At 27.9% G+C, this 16460-nt stretch overlaps 1 protein-coding gene across 2 annotated transcripts in view; it reads right to left on the bottom strand.

Moving 5' to 3' along the window:
* Positions 1-300: 300 nt before the first annotated feature.
* LOC142324737 (uncharacterized) overlaps positions 301-16460 on the bottom strand; it is a 52153-nt gene continuing 35993 nt past the window's right edge. The window contains exons 6-9 of one of the 2 annotated variants that reach the window (XM_075365671.1): positions 14257-14442; positions 6951-7032; positions 5672-5758; positions 301-417 (exon numbers count right to left, since the gene is read on the bottom strand). In XM_075365671.1, coding sequence (XP_075221786.1) covers positions 5715-5758; positions 6951-7032; positions 14257-14442 — 312 coding nt within the window. In that variant the 3' untranslated portion in view covers positions 301-417; positions 5672-5714. Of the gene's footprint in view, positions 418-5671; positions 5759-6950; positions 7033-11137; positions 11278-14256; positions 14443-16460 lie in introns of those variants that run through there. The other variant, XR_012756374.1, reaches the window with a different exon arrangement.

Raw genomic sequence — 16460 nt, 5'->3', positions numbered from 1 at the left:
TTGCAGCTGTGAACAAATTTTCATCAGAGATTTCACCCAGTTTGGCCCACAGCAGCATGAAATGAAGACCACTTCATTTCATGAAAAATTTTTTGGCCATGAAGTGATTTGCATTTCAAACTTTACATTTTGTAAAAAAAAATAAATAAATAAGATTCAAGCACATCCTGGGTAAAAAGCTTACGGAAAATAATATAAAAGGTTCCTTTTTAATTTCAATAACATTTTCAATACCTTCAACATCTTTTTGAAATTGCCACTTACAGCAGTATAAAAATATATAAGCTGCTATCACCATACCTCATTACGAGCTTCATAAAAGTTCTGTAAACACTGTAAACGCTCTTCCATGTTGTTACAACTCTGAACAGCAGAAACACCATCACTTCTTGTCTCTTGAGCAGCCAGCAAGGCACCCTGTGTAAAATCAAATAATTGTCAACAAAAATCAAAACCAAAATTCTTAAGATAAAAAAATATTTATACAATTTGCACAGTACAATTTTACAACATTAATTGTAAAAAACCTTGTTTACCCATTATTTACAATTTTACCCAGTACCTATCTAAGAATTTTTATTTTCATTGCACGATTTATTTCATGGATGCTTATGATGTAAAGATTATTCTTAACAGCTACTTGTAAGAGCTTTTATGTATAATTTTCATTATTAACAAATTTAGTTTTAGGTGTATTTATTTTTACTAATTGGTTGGCACTACGGTTACTTATTTTTATAAATATAAACAACAATTATTAATTCATTTGTTTCCTTTTTTAAGCAACTACAGGCTAACCACCCAAATTCATCCAAGCATGAAAGATAAATTTTGTAGCATGTTTTTTTACAACTTTATCATAATACATATAATAATCAGATTTTATATACTATTATTATAACAAATATATCACGAGTGATACATAGTTATAATAAACTACACTATATAAACTGAACTATTCAAGTTTCCTCTATATATGATAACTTATAACTTGAAAGGGAACCTCACTTAAAATTCAAAAATACGAGGTGTGTGAGAAAAATGAAATTGGTAACACTGCGAGCAATCTGGCAACACTGTGTCTACCGGTCTGTGCTAGACCGGTTTATTCATCTCTTCCACATGCTCAGTACAAGTTTCAAGTCCGTTCAGCCGACACATTATTTTTGACAGCGCCATCAATGAAGATGTGTTTTTGTTGTGTTATGAAAATGGAGCATCGGAATTTAGTGCAACGTTGTGCAATCAAGTTTTGTGTTAAACTTGGGGAATCCACAAGTGTGACCTTTGAAAAGTTGAAACAGGCCTATGGAAAACATTGCTTAAAAAGAGCACAAGTTTTCTGCTGGCACAAATCATTTTTGGAAGGCCGAGAACACATTGAAGATCAATCTCGCTTAGGGAGACCTTCAACTTCAAAATCTGACGAAAACGTTAAGCGTGTGAGGGTTCTTGTGAGATCAGACCATCGTTTAACAATAAGGATGATGAGTGAACAGTTAAATTTAAACACTTTTACTGTACATCAAATTTTGACAGACGATTTGGACGTGAAAGGTTTGTGTGAAATTGGTGACAAGAAACCTTACAGAAGGACAATCGAAGAAATGTGTGCGTTGATCTTCTTGAAAGGATTGACAATGACCAAGAATTCTTCAATCATGTGATCACAGGTGATGAATACTGGATATTTGAGTACGATCCTGAAACAAAGCGGCAAAGCGAAGAGTGGCACACTCCGTCATCTCCTCAACCGAAAAAATGTCGAATGAGCAAATCAAAGATCAAAATCATGCTGATTTGTTTTTTTGATAGTAGGGGTATCGTGCATACAGAATTTGTTCCTCCAGGACAAACTGTCAACCACGTGTTTTACAAAAGTGTCCTTGAAAGGCTCAGGAAAAGAGAGATTTGCATGAGACCAGACATTGCAGACAAGTGGATGCTTCATCATGATAATGCCTCGTGTCACACGCCCATTTCCATCGCAGAATTTTTGACCTCAAAACGCATTCCTACGGTTCCTCAACCCCCCCTTTCACCTGATTTGAGTTGTTGTGACTTTTTCCTTTTCCCGAAATTGAAACATGTCTTAAAAGGATGTCATTTTGGAACTCTGGAGAACATTCAAAAGACTGTGACCGACCAGTTGAAGCTTTCCAGCGCTGCTACCAGGAGTGGAAACAACGACTCTGCCAGTGTATAGCTGCCCAAGGGAATTATTATGAAGGGGATAATACTGTGTTTGAAAAATATAAAAACTTTGGTAAGTAAAAAGTTAGTCTCATTACTTTTCTCACACACCTCAAAAATATAAATTATGTTGAATGTTATTTCCTTTAATTCTTATCCTCTTGAAGGTTTTTACTAGAATACATTCATAGCAAATAAATCACAAAAAACTCCCTGTAAAATATGAATGGACAATAATTTGAAATTTCAAAAAAGTATCTTTGAGAGCTGTTTTTACAGATCCATTTGCTTTATCACCCTTAAAAATTTATTAAAATGTATCCTCAGCTAATAAATCTTAAAAAATGGAAGAGTGGAAACACATTCAAAATAAAAAGAAACCTTCTGAGGAAAATTGCTTCAAGTTTAATTTTTAACCACTGAAGTCTTTTATTAAAATGGATAATGAGCATGTAAATTAAAGCAAAAAAGAAATTGGTGGCATTTCAGCCTTTCATTCGGAGGTCATGGGTTTGAATCCCAGTCAGCAGGCATCATATTTTGTATACGCTACAAAATTCCTTTGGACAAAATTATCAAAGCAGTCAATGTTCGTAATCTCATTAAAGAAAAAGAAATGGGTTTAATTTTTTTCATATTTTTAAGCCTATCCTGAGTAAGTAAATACTTTTTCTTTCTTTTTTTTGTAAAGAGGGAATAACTCATCAGTGAATATTTCAAATTAGGAAATAGCAGACATTGTTAAAATCTCAATCAAATAAATTGCTATGTCTAGTTAAGTTCACCCATCAACTTTGTTAAAACGGTTATGTGTCTCTGCTCAACAAAAACATAGAAACAAATCAAGATAATTTACAAAATTTAAAATAAAAAATCCATTGAGGGAAAAGACATTTTGCATCATAGCAATTTACCAACAAAAGCTTAATTAAATACTAGCGGACCCGACAGTCGTTGTCCTGATGTGGCATTGTTCTGTAATAAATGAACAACACATAAATATGAGTAACTTATTTAAGTTATAGAATGGAATGGAATGCAAAGTTGGCGCGGGAGTTTTAGAAATTCTCCCTACAAATCGCAGACCTGGACAAATGTCCCTTGCTGCTGGATGATTCTATCGGGCGTGTTTTTAAAGGTTTATTTTTATTATTTTTTAATGACTGGTCTAATTTCTCAAGTTTTGTGTTATTTTATATTTTTAATTTTTAAGGACGGATTTAATGACATTCCAATCCGTTTTTACCAGTGCTTACTTTAAGTTAAAATTAGCAAGAATGTGGACGAAATTTCATTAATATGACTATTAGTATGAATAATAATAATCATACTAATAGTACTAATCATACTCAATCAATACTAATCATAATCAGTATGTGATTGTTGTATTATTGTAATGGATTTATTGATTAATTATGGGTAGTATGGTTAATATTTATTTTCATTTAATATTGATATGTCTGATGAAAATTGGATTAAAAAATCGAAATGCCGTAAAATTAATAATTAGTGTAATTAATAAATTTTTATCCACATTACTGCTAATTTTCACTTAAGATCATTCTAAAAAAGTACCTCCTACATTTTTTTTAAATTTAATAATTTTGAAGTTTCATAACCATGTGATAGCTTAATTAATCAATTAATAAAACAAAGCACTGTAAAAAAAAGCAACGTAGTTAAAATTTTAGTAGAAAATGTTATCATTTTTCTTATTCTTCATTTATTTTCTCATTCTTTATTTTAACATCTATTTTACCAAATTTTAGATAATTGTAAATTAAAAACAATTTAGAAATTTTTTTGTAAAATTAATCAGCTACAAAAATTATAACTTCTATTTTTTAAATATGCATTAAATTTTTTATTAGTAAATTATTATAAGTAATTTATACTTCAATTTTATAAATGTTATAATTTATTTTACAAACTAACATTTTTATTTTCAAAGAGCCGTTCAATACTCTTCATAAGTTGCATAGAATCAAATGAGAACTGACAATTTAAATTTGTAGGTTAAGTTGATTGTTATTGAACGCACATGTATATATCATTAAAAACTAATGAAAAAACATATAAAATACTTACTTCAATACTGCACCTTACAAATTTGCACAATGTATATTTATTAATTACACTTTATCACGTTATTTCAATAAATAATAATATAATACAATATTCTCAATAAGCACGCAATTCTAGCAGACTCGGCAACGCTTTGCTCTTGCTAGATTTGAGTATACATACAGATTAAATGAACACAATTGAAAGTTTCATAAAATCTTAAAAAACTGAACATTAGGAACTTCATAAAATTCGACCTTTCACTTTATAAAAGTCAGAATGTAAATAAACCCAATTGTCAGAACAGCACTACATATCGGATTTAATTCAAACTACTCTCTAAACACAGAAGTCCGTTAAAAATACGAATTTTAATGTAATAACAACATTAAGCTACAAAGCAAGTAACTGATATGCGAAAAAGCAGCGATATAAAAAAATTTCTTAGAATCCAATTGCAGCACCAACTACCGGGTCTGACTAATATGCCAAAAATTAAAAAAATTCTAAAACGCGATCGCAGCCCTGCCTACCGGATCCAATTGTGAACCTTAACCACCCCAAGATCAACAACTAGTTATAAATAAAAAATTAATTAAAAAACATTTTCCAGTGGACCAAATTGTGAATCTAAACCATTCTCGAATCCCCTTGAACACACAAAAAATTTCATCAAAATCGGTCCAGCCGTTTAGGAGTTGACATACACACGCACACAAAAAATATATATATGAAGATATACACAGATGTACATAGATATTGATCAATACAAAAATGATACCAATTACCATCATTAATACATATTTTAAGTTAATTGTTTTAAATTCAAAATGTGTAATTAAATTATTTTTTGTTTGTTAAGTAAGTTAGGATATTGCAGTTTGGTATGGATTCCTTACACAAAAAAAGAAAGTTCAAAACTAGTTAAAAAGTTTAATATAAGCTAGCTATTACAGAGATTTTTTTACTATAAAAAAACTTGGTTAAAGAAAAATAGCACAAGAGTAAATTATAAAAAAAATTATATTCATACATATTCTGTAAAGTAGGTGATTTCTTGTAAAAAGAATAACGTACTGAGCTAACTAAAATTATAATAATTTTTTTAAATGGGTATTTTTTTATTTTTTCATTATTTGCTTGAAAGATTTTCTACAATTTCTTTATTTAGGTTTTGGTAACCCTTAGTTCTGGCCATGACAAATTATTGAGCTTCTACTGAATTTTTTTTCTACTTTTAAACATAGAATTAACATCCAATTCTGCCTAAAGAAACTTAGTTAATTTCGCACAACCCTCAGCCTCTAATCAAAACAAACCAGAAGTCATGCATGAGATGCAAGAACAAGAGTGTACATTCAATTATTTTATTCTTAAAAAAAAGAAAATTTTCTTTTTATGAAATCTTTCATACCTGTGCTGCACGTGCTTCTTTTAATTGTTCTTGGGCTTTTTGCTTAAGTGCCAATAATGCAGCCTGTTGTTCTCTCAGTTCTATTAACTGTAAAAAAAAGTAAATGCAATTACATCCGAACTGAACTTCCATTAAACAATAAATAAATCGATCAATAATGATTATGTGTCTTGGAAAAGTTTCTCAAAAAATATTTAATCCTGAGTATTTTTTTCTATTAACAGAATAAATTTTTTTGTACAATGTCTTGAGCCAGTGGGGAGAAACCATCTGAGGACAGCAGTAATTCATTCATTACTGATTGAATACGCAAACTGATTAACAGTCAGGATAAAAATAATTAATAATTATTAATCTCAATGCTATTAATTAATATTAACTATAAACTAAGATTCATTTATAAGTTTTTACTAATTTTATTAATATTAATATATATTGTTATTAATAATGTAAATTTTACTGAAACAAGTTCTAGTCATTTTGACTATTACATTATTACTTTTCATGTAATTAAAATGAATATTCAAAGATTAGGGGGCTGTTTACAAAATTAAATAACATAAATATAACTACTCTATATCTGTCAAGCTCCATGGCAGAGTGGTACTCTCCCTTCTAGGAAGGTTATGGTTTAAATCTATGACTTGACTTTTTTCCCCAATACAAAAATTATTTCTCATTACTCCCATTAGCAACAACAACAGAGATCAGCATTTTTAATGCTAAAAATTGTAACAAATGTTAATAAATGTAATATTATAATATAATATAATGTAATGTAATAGGTATAATGTTAATAAATGTAATTTTAATCTTAATGTAACAATAGGTTTAACATCAATAAAGAAGCTTTTAATAGTCAAAATAATTCATTTTTACAATATTTTTACTTAATCATATAATAGTCAAACTAGGACAGTACTTCTATATTTTCTTTACCTGAAAAGTTTTTATACCTATTTAATAAAAATCACAACTGTTTGGAAGTTTGTCATAAACAAACTTAAACAATAGATTGAAAATACATTATCCTACATCCATAGTCATGCAAAATAAATCTTTACTAACTGATAAGGTCATTTGGAAGACTAAAGGTATAGCCAAATAAGCATATCAATCACTCTATATTTCTTTCTCTCTAAACCTGAATTTGATTTAAGAAATCCTTAAATAAAAGTTCATAAATTCTTCTTTTTTTTAAATTATGAATTTGATTCGTCTCTTTTGAGTGACCACAAACAAAGACAGGTATATGGCTAGAGTAAATTTCACAACTTACTTTTCTTTGTGACTCGCTCAACTTTTATTTTTAATTCATTTCTCCTTGCCGTTGTATCACTAGACTTTGGAACAGATCCCGCCTAAAAAAAGGAATTGAAATTTAAAAAAAACAACTAAAGAAAAAATTTTTTTTGTATATATTTACAAAAATATATTTTATATATATATTTACTATTCATTTCACCAATAAATGTAATTAATAGCACAGCATAAGTGTAATTTTTTTAGTACTGTATAGTAATACTCTTTTTCCATCTTCCTTTTAGAATAGTAGACAACTTGCCACAAATATTTTTTGATTATGTTAAATTTTAGTAATAACTAAAATTAAATATAGGAAAAAAAACACCAAATAAAGAACTGATCAAAATTAATAAAAATAAGAAAAATTCAAACATTTATCATAAGAATTCAGATAACAATTATTGCCTCACAACATCCAGCCAATAAACAGACACTAGTTGCTTACAGGTAAACATTTACTGGAAAAAAAATAAAATTAGCAATGTGTTGAAATAAGAATGTTTTACCATATTTAACCTAATCAAATCTCAAAGCTTTTAATATTTTTTGGGAGATGATTATATAATTTTTAATCCTATAAAATGATCTTTTGCAAAAAGATGTAGTCTTGTGAGTAGAGTATTGTAGAATAATTTCCTTATTTTACGTGGGATATGACAATTGTTCATTGAATAGAAAAAAATATGATATTACAAATAAAAACATTTAAATAAATATAATAATGGAAGATCTACTTTTTATATTTAGAGAATTAGTTTACAAGACTGTTCATACTTTGATTTTCCAATGACTTAAAAATTGAAAACTGCATTTTAAAACTGTTTTATTATGTTAAGTTTTCTCAAAATATAATCCCATAATTCAGAATAAAAAAATAGAGAAATAATTTGGAAAACCCACCAAAATACTTACTGGACTTAATAAACTTAATGAATGATAATCACTTAAAAAAGTATCAAAGAGATTCAGTTTCCTGTTAATGGGGTTATGCAAAAATCAACAGCAAAACTCAAGGTCATTCAGCATGAGTTCATTTGCTTTGTACCATTCATATACAATCTTCTGATATCTTCAATTTTTAAAGAAATTAAAATTTTTAAATACCTTTGCAAAGATAAAGTATCATCCATATACATAAATGTTGTACATTAAATATAAAATTGTTACAATAATTAAAAAAAAAACAATACTTTCAAAATTTCCTATAACATCATTATAAACAAAGTCAACTTATATAAAAACAAACAAAAAAATATAATAAAATTGTTATTTATTGATTGTTTTTTATAAAATCTTGAACGAATGAATTTTTGAAAATTTTGCTGTTCATGGCTTAAAATTCTTGAATGACACAGGGATTTAAGCACAAAAACATCTACAGATGTATGTTTTGTAACATATTCTGCCACTATTAAATAGGCAAGTAAACTTTAATGTCTCATCCATCAGTCTCTCATATCAGAGACAATGACATACCATTTAAAAAGAAAACTGACAAATATAATTTCAGATTGATAAATTTGACTACAAAATCCTTACCTACATATACAAGATGATTCAGTCATCTAATAAATATATCTAGAAAGATTTTTGGCGTTAAAATGACTACTGAATCATTATAATAAATTATTTCCCATCCTGAATGAAATACTTAAATATAGTTTTATAAGGGTAGAGAACAGTTTTTTCTCATTACATAAAAATGCAAGTAGAGGTAGTGACTACATTTTTCCTACACAGATGCATTATACATAAAAAAAATCACTACATTCCACAAATATTTTAAGAATATCTTTCTAATTCTTAAATCTTTATCCAAATACCAGCAAATTTCTTTTTTAATATGAATATAGTGCCAAAAACCACTTTTGATCCTGCCTTATTTCATCCATCCTTTGTAATTTTTCTACCTAAAACCAAAATCTTGTATTTTCTGTACTATGATTTCTATCTTAATATTTAATCCCTAATTATCACCATTTCAGTCATATCTCTACCAATGTTCAATGTTATTTATTTTCAAATTCAATTTTCTCCTAACAATAAATCCATCCCATTCAATATTTCTTTCAACTCATATTCAGTGTCTGCCTTAAAAAATGCAATCAGCAAATCTTCAATATCTTTGATGCTTCTTCAATATATTAGTTTTAAAGCAACAGGACAGACTATACTTATGTCTTACTTCTTTGTGAGTCAGAGTTTGTCTTTCTTCATATCTAATCTCATAAGTGCAACCTGGTTCTTATATAGTTTGTAAATAACTCTTCTTTTCCTACATTTCAGTCAGATTTTTCTATCAAAACCAAACATAAAATACAACATGTCATAAATCATAAAATCCCTGCTATAAGTTATCCAATATTAGATTTTATACATTTATCTAATTACACATAACTATGTTGAAATGTATATTATATTTCCTATGTAATGCCTATAAAAGTTCTGGCACTTCACATCTTTTGTTGACTAAGTTTATAAAGAATTTCAAGAATCTCATTTCATGTGTAACACTTCATATAATTCAGATTAAGCAATCCAAACATCTGCAATTAAGGATTTCCTACTAGAATTCATTCACAAGAAAAATAATTCATATATTTCAGCCATTGTTTCACAAACTTTAAAAATAATGATTGTTAGATGACTATCAAGCATAATCCACATATATTCAGTTAAGTTCTTATGCGTTTCACTAAATAGATAATTTTCAGAGAGATGCAAAGAAGTAACTTGATTTGAAGAATCCCATAAATAATGTTCAGTAGCTCTGAGAGTTCATGGCTCTTAATGTAGTGCGGGCTCTTAATGGCCTAATAATAATTACAAATTATGAATAGTTAATATTGTTAAATTTGGGTTTTTTTTTAATACTGGCGCCTCAAAATACATGAAAACATATAAACAAAATCAGACTTCAGTAAATGTAACCAACCTTGGTCCAGATTAATGAATCTCCATGATATTTACATGGAGATGTAAATAAATAAATATATACTCAAATTTATTGTAATACAGTGTGGGTGTATTGCAACATAAAAAAATTTCTGCCTGAGAGATGAAAACAATACTAATACATGTCAATACCAAACTGTTAATAACAAATATTATTTAGCTATAAGTTAGTGGATATAATAAATTTTAACTAAATATAATCATAGTCACACACTGGATGCAAAAATTTTCAAAACAAAAAAATATTCCTAAAAGGAATCAAACTAGGTAGAAATCTCTCCACTTACATAATCAGAAAATCTAACTCATCAAATGACATAATTAATTTATAACATGATAGTTACAAATTATAGTTACTTACATTATAGTTATAAAAGCCATACATTATAGTTTTGTTGCTATTCCCTAAACAGATTAAAACTAGATGATCAAAGGATTAATCATGTAAATGGTAATTAGTATTGCTGTATTAACAGTACAGCAATAGTGTCATTTACATGATTTTGTAAGAGTAAAATTTAAAAAAAAATTCAAAATTAATTTTCTCCGTTTTTTTAGTATCTCTAGACAGAAGTACCAAAGCATCATTAATGCCAACTGATGCCAGGGTAAAACAGCTGGACCAACCACTACAGATGGTCAAAAAGATTATTGATAACGTTTTGCAGTAAGGTTTTTAAAAATATTTTATTATACAATTTGGTTTAGTTTGTCATAACAAGAGTTAAAATGTTAAATTAATATCAATCACAGATAAGAACACAACTATAATAATAAGTTTATTATGCAGCCACTGAATGAGAAACAGTCTCCTGACTAACATACAAAAATTAGACAAGATTACACACAGCCATTACAAAAATATTTAATTATACAATTCAACTAGGCCTTTCATTACAAACATTTAAATTTTAAATTAAACTAAATACTTCTAATTGACTACAGTAAATCAGTATTTATTCAGGTTAGTCATTCTGCTTTAGACCTACCTAATCTCTCCAAAATAAAACTACAGACATAACCCTCAAAAAAACACATCACACAAAATACAAGATCGAATATTATTATTGATATCATTAAAAAAACAATAAAAACTTAACTGGTTTTTTTATAATGAAAAAACTGTTAATAACAAAAATCAAATCCAGTCTTTAAATACACGATGACATCACATTATCATGCAATCATCTGTACACAAATACCTGCCTCACTCTGATTATTGCTAATATCATCTTCATCGTTTTCTAAAGGTTGTAGTTTATTAAATGTATTTAAAATTCTGCTCAATTTCACTTTGAGAGACCTTCCAGCATGTCTGACAATCTTAACCATGATTCCATGTGTTGCTATGTATGGCAGTACAATTTATAATTTATATTAACATATATATTAATCTAAACAGTGTATTAAAAATTTATAATAAAATAAATATATAAAAATGTATTCTTGCTGTTACTGAAATATGTTTATTATTATCGTAAATAAAGTGGACATGAAACAATGACTTAAACTATTTCTAATCCTACACCTTAAGAATTCTGAAGGGAAATTTTCCTCTGATATTTTTCACTCTTTGATTGACATCCCTGACACCCAGTACGAGTGAAAAATATCAAGGCTATCTTTTTCATTTTGCAACAATTTCAGAACTGATTGTAATAAATGAGATATTTTGATTGTAATAAATTTCCAGTGGTTTCTAATTAATGTTTTTTTTTAACTGGTTGTTTTACTAACATATCAACTTTTTGAACAGTCCAATTAAAAACATCTATGCATATATTTGTAAGAACATACAATAGGATGAACTGCAAAAAAAAAAATTAATTACTGTAATTAAACATAAGACTAAGAAGACTTACATGCAAAAAATTACTAAACTATCAGAACTACTGTTAAAAAATGTTCCTACTCAAAAGTTGATTAAAATTGTGTAGCACATTTAAGTCTATGATTCAGAAAACAAAGAAAACTTATAAAAATATATAGGTATAATATTTCCTAAAATAACTCTTAAACAATTAAATCTACTACTTGCTGCTTGTTTAACTCCATAATGTCTATAAATCTCAAATTTAAGCAACTCAAAATCTTTCAAAATATCACAAATAATTGAGTGACTACTACCAACTCTGTGACTGTTTACAAGATAGATCTGATGTTTTTTTAGAACAGCTGGAGACTGTAAACTCATATCCATGCAAAGAGCAATACATAAAAAAAAGATTAATTAATATTCTATTTATCTTCTTATTACTACTGTAATCTAAGGAAAGATAATCAAACTATAACCACTGAATTAAAGTAAGTCTGCTGCACCAATTTAGTACTAGGCTAAGTACTAGTAGAGGCTAGAGGCTAGTGTACTATAGATCATTGTTGGGCACCAAATGTGTTAATACGCAATCATAAGCTGTCTGCAGCAGTGTCATCTCTATTAATTTTACCAGCTGTTCCAAACATTTACAAATGTATAAAATATATGAAGCACCATCATATTTCAAGAAAAGCATACTGATACTATATCAAACAAAAAGAGGCTGTTAATTATGAAATAATACATTATTATTTTAATATTTCATACATCATAAATATAAATCAGTATAGTTTGCAAACAAATAGAATAATGTAAAATTTTTACAGGTACCTGCAATTTTCTATATTGAATCTGTTAAATGACAACTGAATACAAAAGCTGACAGTATTTTATTGTTACTGTATCTTTCAAGTTTATAATGTTTAATTTTTTATAATTTATAAATTAGGCTTTATGATAGTTTTCAAGCAAATGGAACGTGCAGTGCAAGGTATGTTAAATGAGGTTAAGTTCAGTTTCAGAAAAAGCAAGGTAAAGTTGTAATGAATATTTTAACTGAAAATCAGAAAAGAAGACGAATTTATCAGAGAATCAGAGAAGCTGCTTACAGATGATTAAAGTTGCACCTTACCTTAATGATAAACATAGACTTGAAATTTCATTTTTTTATAACATCCATTCAAAATTTGGTAACAGATATGCAATACAAGGAACTCCAGAAAGTTTCCTCAGCAATGAAGAAGTAGTAAAAATGATATGAGACGAAACAGATTTACAGGATATTCTTGAAAAGAAGAAAATTAGGTTAGTGGGCCATGTATTAAGACATTCATACTTGTTAAGTAGTAAGAGAATGTTGTACAAAAGGTAAAGGTACACTACAGAGGAACAAAACTTAGAGGAAGAAGTAAAGCAAATTTTGTATTAGAACAGAGGTAACTGAGGATGTAAAATGTTATTATGCTACGATGAGAAAGTGTGGGCCTTTTCATAAATACAGTTAAAATAAGGATTAATGCGTTATTTTTTTAAAGGAAAAACTTAACTAGATCTAACATGTTTTACTTTATATCTTCAGCTTTGTTCAATATGGTTCATTAGTGGGATTACCAAATTCAAATACAATTGAATAAAATGTGAAATACTGTAAACCAAGGGACAAACAGTAGTCCCTAAGAAAAATAAGCATTAAAAATAATTGACGAAGAAGACAAAATCAGCACCATACGCATAAAAAGTTATGGACATACCATTTTGTTAAGACACAAATGATAATTTTAAGAGATGATATGAAAAAAGAGAGGAAATAATTGCACACAAATTTACTGCAATCATAGAGTATGAAATCAAGTAAAATTAAGGTCACTTCTGGCAAATCAAGAATAGTAAAGAAACAATTTTTTCACTAAAACAGTGTTTCTAAATCTGGGGGTCCCAATGATATGAAAGGGAGGTTGTGAAATTAGCCTATAAGTTTATATGTAAACAATAATGAAATCATTTTATGAGAAAAGAAATAATTTATTATAGACATTTTACTTATAAGTACACATGTAAAGAAAATAAATTAATGAGATGGTTGCGTTTGATTTTCATTTACAAATTTCTCCATAAGTATATCTATGTTAGACACAAACAAAAGCAAATTGTTTTCAAGTGATAAAAGATGATTCATATGTTTAGTTTTTAGCGCAAACATAGATGAAAACCCCTTTTCATAGAGATAAGACTAAACTTTTACTTTGTGTTTTTTACTTACTTTTCATTTATTTATAAATTTTACATGGTCTAAATGAGAAAATATTTCTGGAAACACTGAAATGATGCCTGTGTTGCAGATCTTGGTAACTGTTTTATATAAACAGTATAAAGACTTTAACTACATATTTTACTTATATGTTCCTTTTCATTTGCCTTACTTTTCAAACTACACTTACATAAGACTATTTAAAAATATTTTAATATAAAATTATTAATGTAAGGTTAAGATGTAAGCTAATATACTGACCGGAGTTCCAGCAGCATGAAGTCTTTCCATTACACTTGATGTTTGGCCAATGTAATCCCTGATTTGCTGCAGCCGCGAAGCAACTTGTGCCTGTTCAGATATGTTATTGCTTTTCTGCTGCTTTCTTACAACATTATTACTACTGCTGCATCCATCCTGATCCCACCTCACACTACACTGACCGGTCTACAACGAAAAGCACCAACAGATAAGACCATTTTTTATTCAAAGTATTTTCTCAAATATCCTACACCATTTTACATTTTTCCTCCTACGTCTAACAGAATGATTAATGTCACCAGCCTTTAAAAATGCTAATAGCATGAAGAAATGTAAACAGCATTTCTTAACTTCAGTAATCTACAGGAACCAATTAATTAAGCATGAATTAAACCACTGGCATTTTATCATAATCTCAATTTAATAATATTTAAGAAATTTTAACAAGAATAAAGATTCTGATGTGCCATCAGAATAAATGTGCTGTCAAAGAGTAAAAACAAATAGGCTTTACTCATTAGTAAATAACATTTATGAGACTAGAAACATAACTTCAAGATTTCAATTATAAAACTGAAGAACTAAGGAAGAGATAAATGTGAGAAGTGCAGCACTTAAGTTCATATTTAAAAATTGGTATTAAAATAGTTTGTACAAAAATAGAATGAGAAGTTGAACATACATAAAATTACGACCATATACCAGAAAAAGTTTGGGAATGAAAGAACAAATTTAGGCTGTTAGTTCAGAAAGTAAGTTAAAGGAACATATAAATAAAACTTGTACAAATGGAAATTACACTAGAATAAATAAATTAGTAATAAATTATTGAATTTATTACAAATAAAATTACCCACTAGGTTAAAAGTTAGTAGTAACCCCATACACAGATAAGTTCTGACATATGGAAATTCATGCAAGTGGAAATTTTAGTTTTGCAACTGGTAATAATTAATTGATACTATTGAAGTGTTGTTCAGTTAACCCTTTGTACTCAAAAGCAATTTTGCTAAAGTGTCTGCACAGCTCCAGTGGCCTGTACTGCATCCACTCGTCATTTCAATGGTAGCTCCAATTAAAATGATATAGTAACTTCTCGCGCAACTCCCCAGTCATGCAATGCTGGTCAAGGTTATTTTCCTCCAACACTCCGGTGGCCTACTATGCAGGCCTCTGACCTTTGCATTTTATTTCTTTTGTACTAAATTATATATGTGTTCATAACATGACCCAATATATTAGGCCAGTTTAGAAATAATGCAGTTACAAATCTTATGTGCTATATTGTAAACAAAATTTTTATTACATTAGAAATGTCGCGTAGTGTGAACGACTATTTTCGCCTTTAAGAGATTAGTTAGGAAAAACATCGTTTAATAAATTACATGTTTACTGACATTAATCATGTTTTTTTTCTTATACTACAAAAATTTCTCTTTCATTGATAATAGACATGTTGTTCGCTATTTTGACATTCTTAATTTATGAGTAATCAACATTTGAATAATACAAGACATAAGTTAAGATTAACATCTTTTAATAAATTATATGTTTACTGAACTTAGTTATGTTTTTATTTTCTTGTAGTAAATAAAATTCTCTTTTATTTGATAATAAACATTATGGTTCGGCATGTTGACATTCCCAACTTAAGAGTAATCAAATATGAATAATTAATATACTTTGGTAAATCTGCATTGGTGTTTTCTTTTATTAAAAAAAGTTATTAAAAATGTGTTTTACTATTATTAGAGGTAGAGTATGTATATCTCCCAGCAAGTAAAATTTTGTTTGTATATTTTTAAATTTGATTTTTTTACTTGTATACCTGATTTTATTATTAATATTTTGAAAATAATAATTTAAATTTGTTAAACCACCTACAAAATTAAAAAGTTCTAAATATCTATGTAAAATTAAACAATTGTATATTTGTTCTAAATTTATATTACTTGTGTGTATATTATTAAACTTGATTTTTTATTTGTATGCCTGATTTTGTTAATCATATTTTGAAAATAATAATTTTGTTACACTACCTAGAACATTAAAAAGTTCATTTGTAATAAGTACATTTCAATTTCTCATTCCAAAACCTGTTTTAGGCAGCTGTCATTAATCATTTTTATTTCAGTAATATATAAAACAGCTGTAGTACAATTTCTTCTTTTTAAAATAGAAATATCAAATTAAAAGATTAACAT

Source organism: Lycorma delicatula, chromosome 5 (assembly GCF_047948215.1).
Source record: "Lycorma delicatula isolate Av1 chromosome 5, ASM4794821v1, whole genome shotgun sequence".
NCBI classification, from domain to species: Eukaryota; Metazoa; Arthropoda; class Insecta; order Hemiptera; family Fulgoridae; genus Lycorma; species Lycorma delicatula.
The sequence above is the reverse complement of the archived record's forward strand: the minus strand, read 5'-3'. Positions and strand labels throughout refer to the sequence as shown.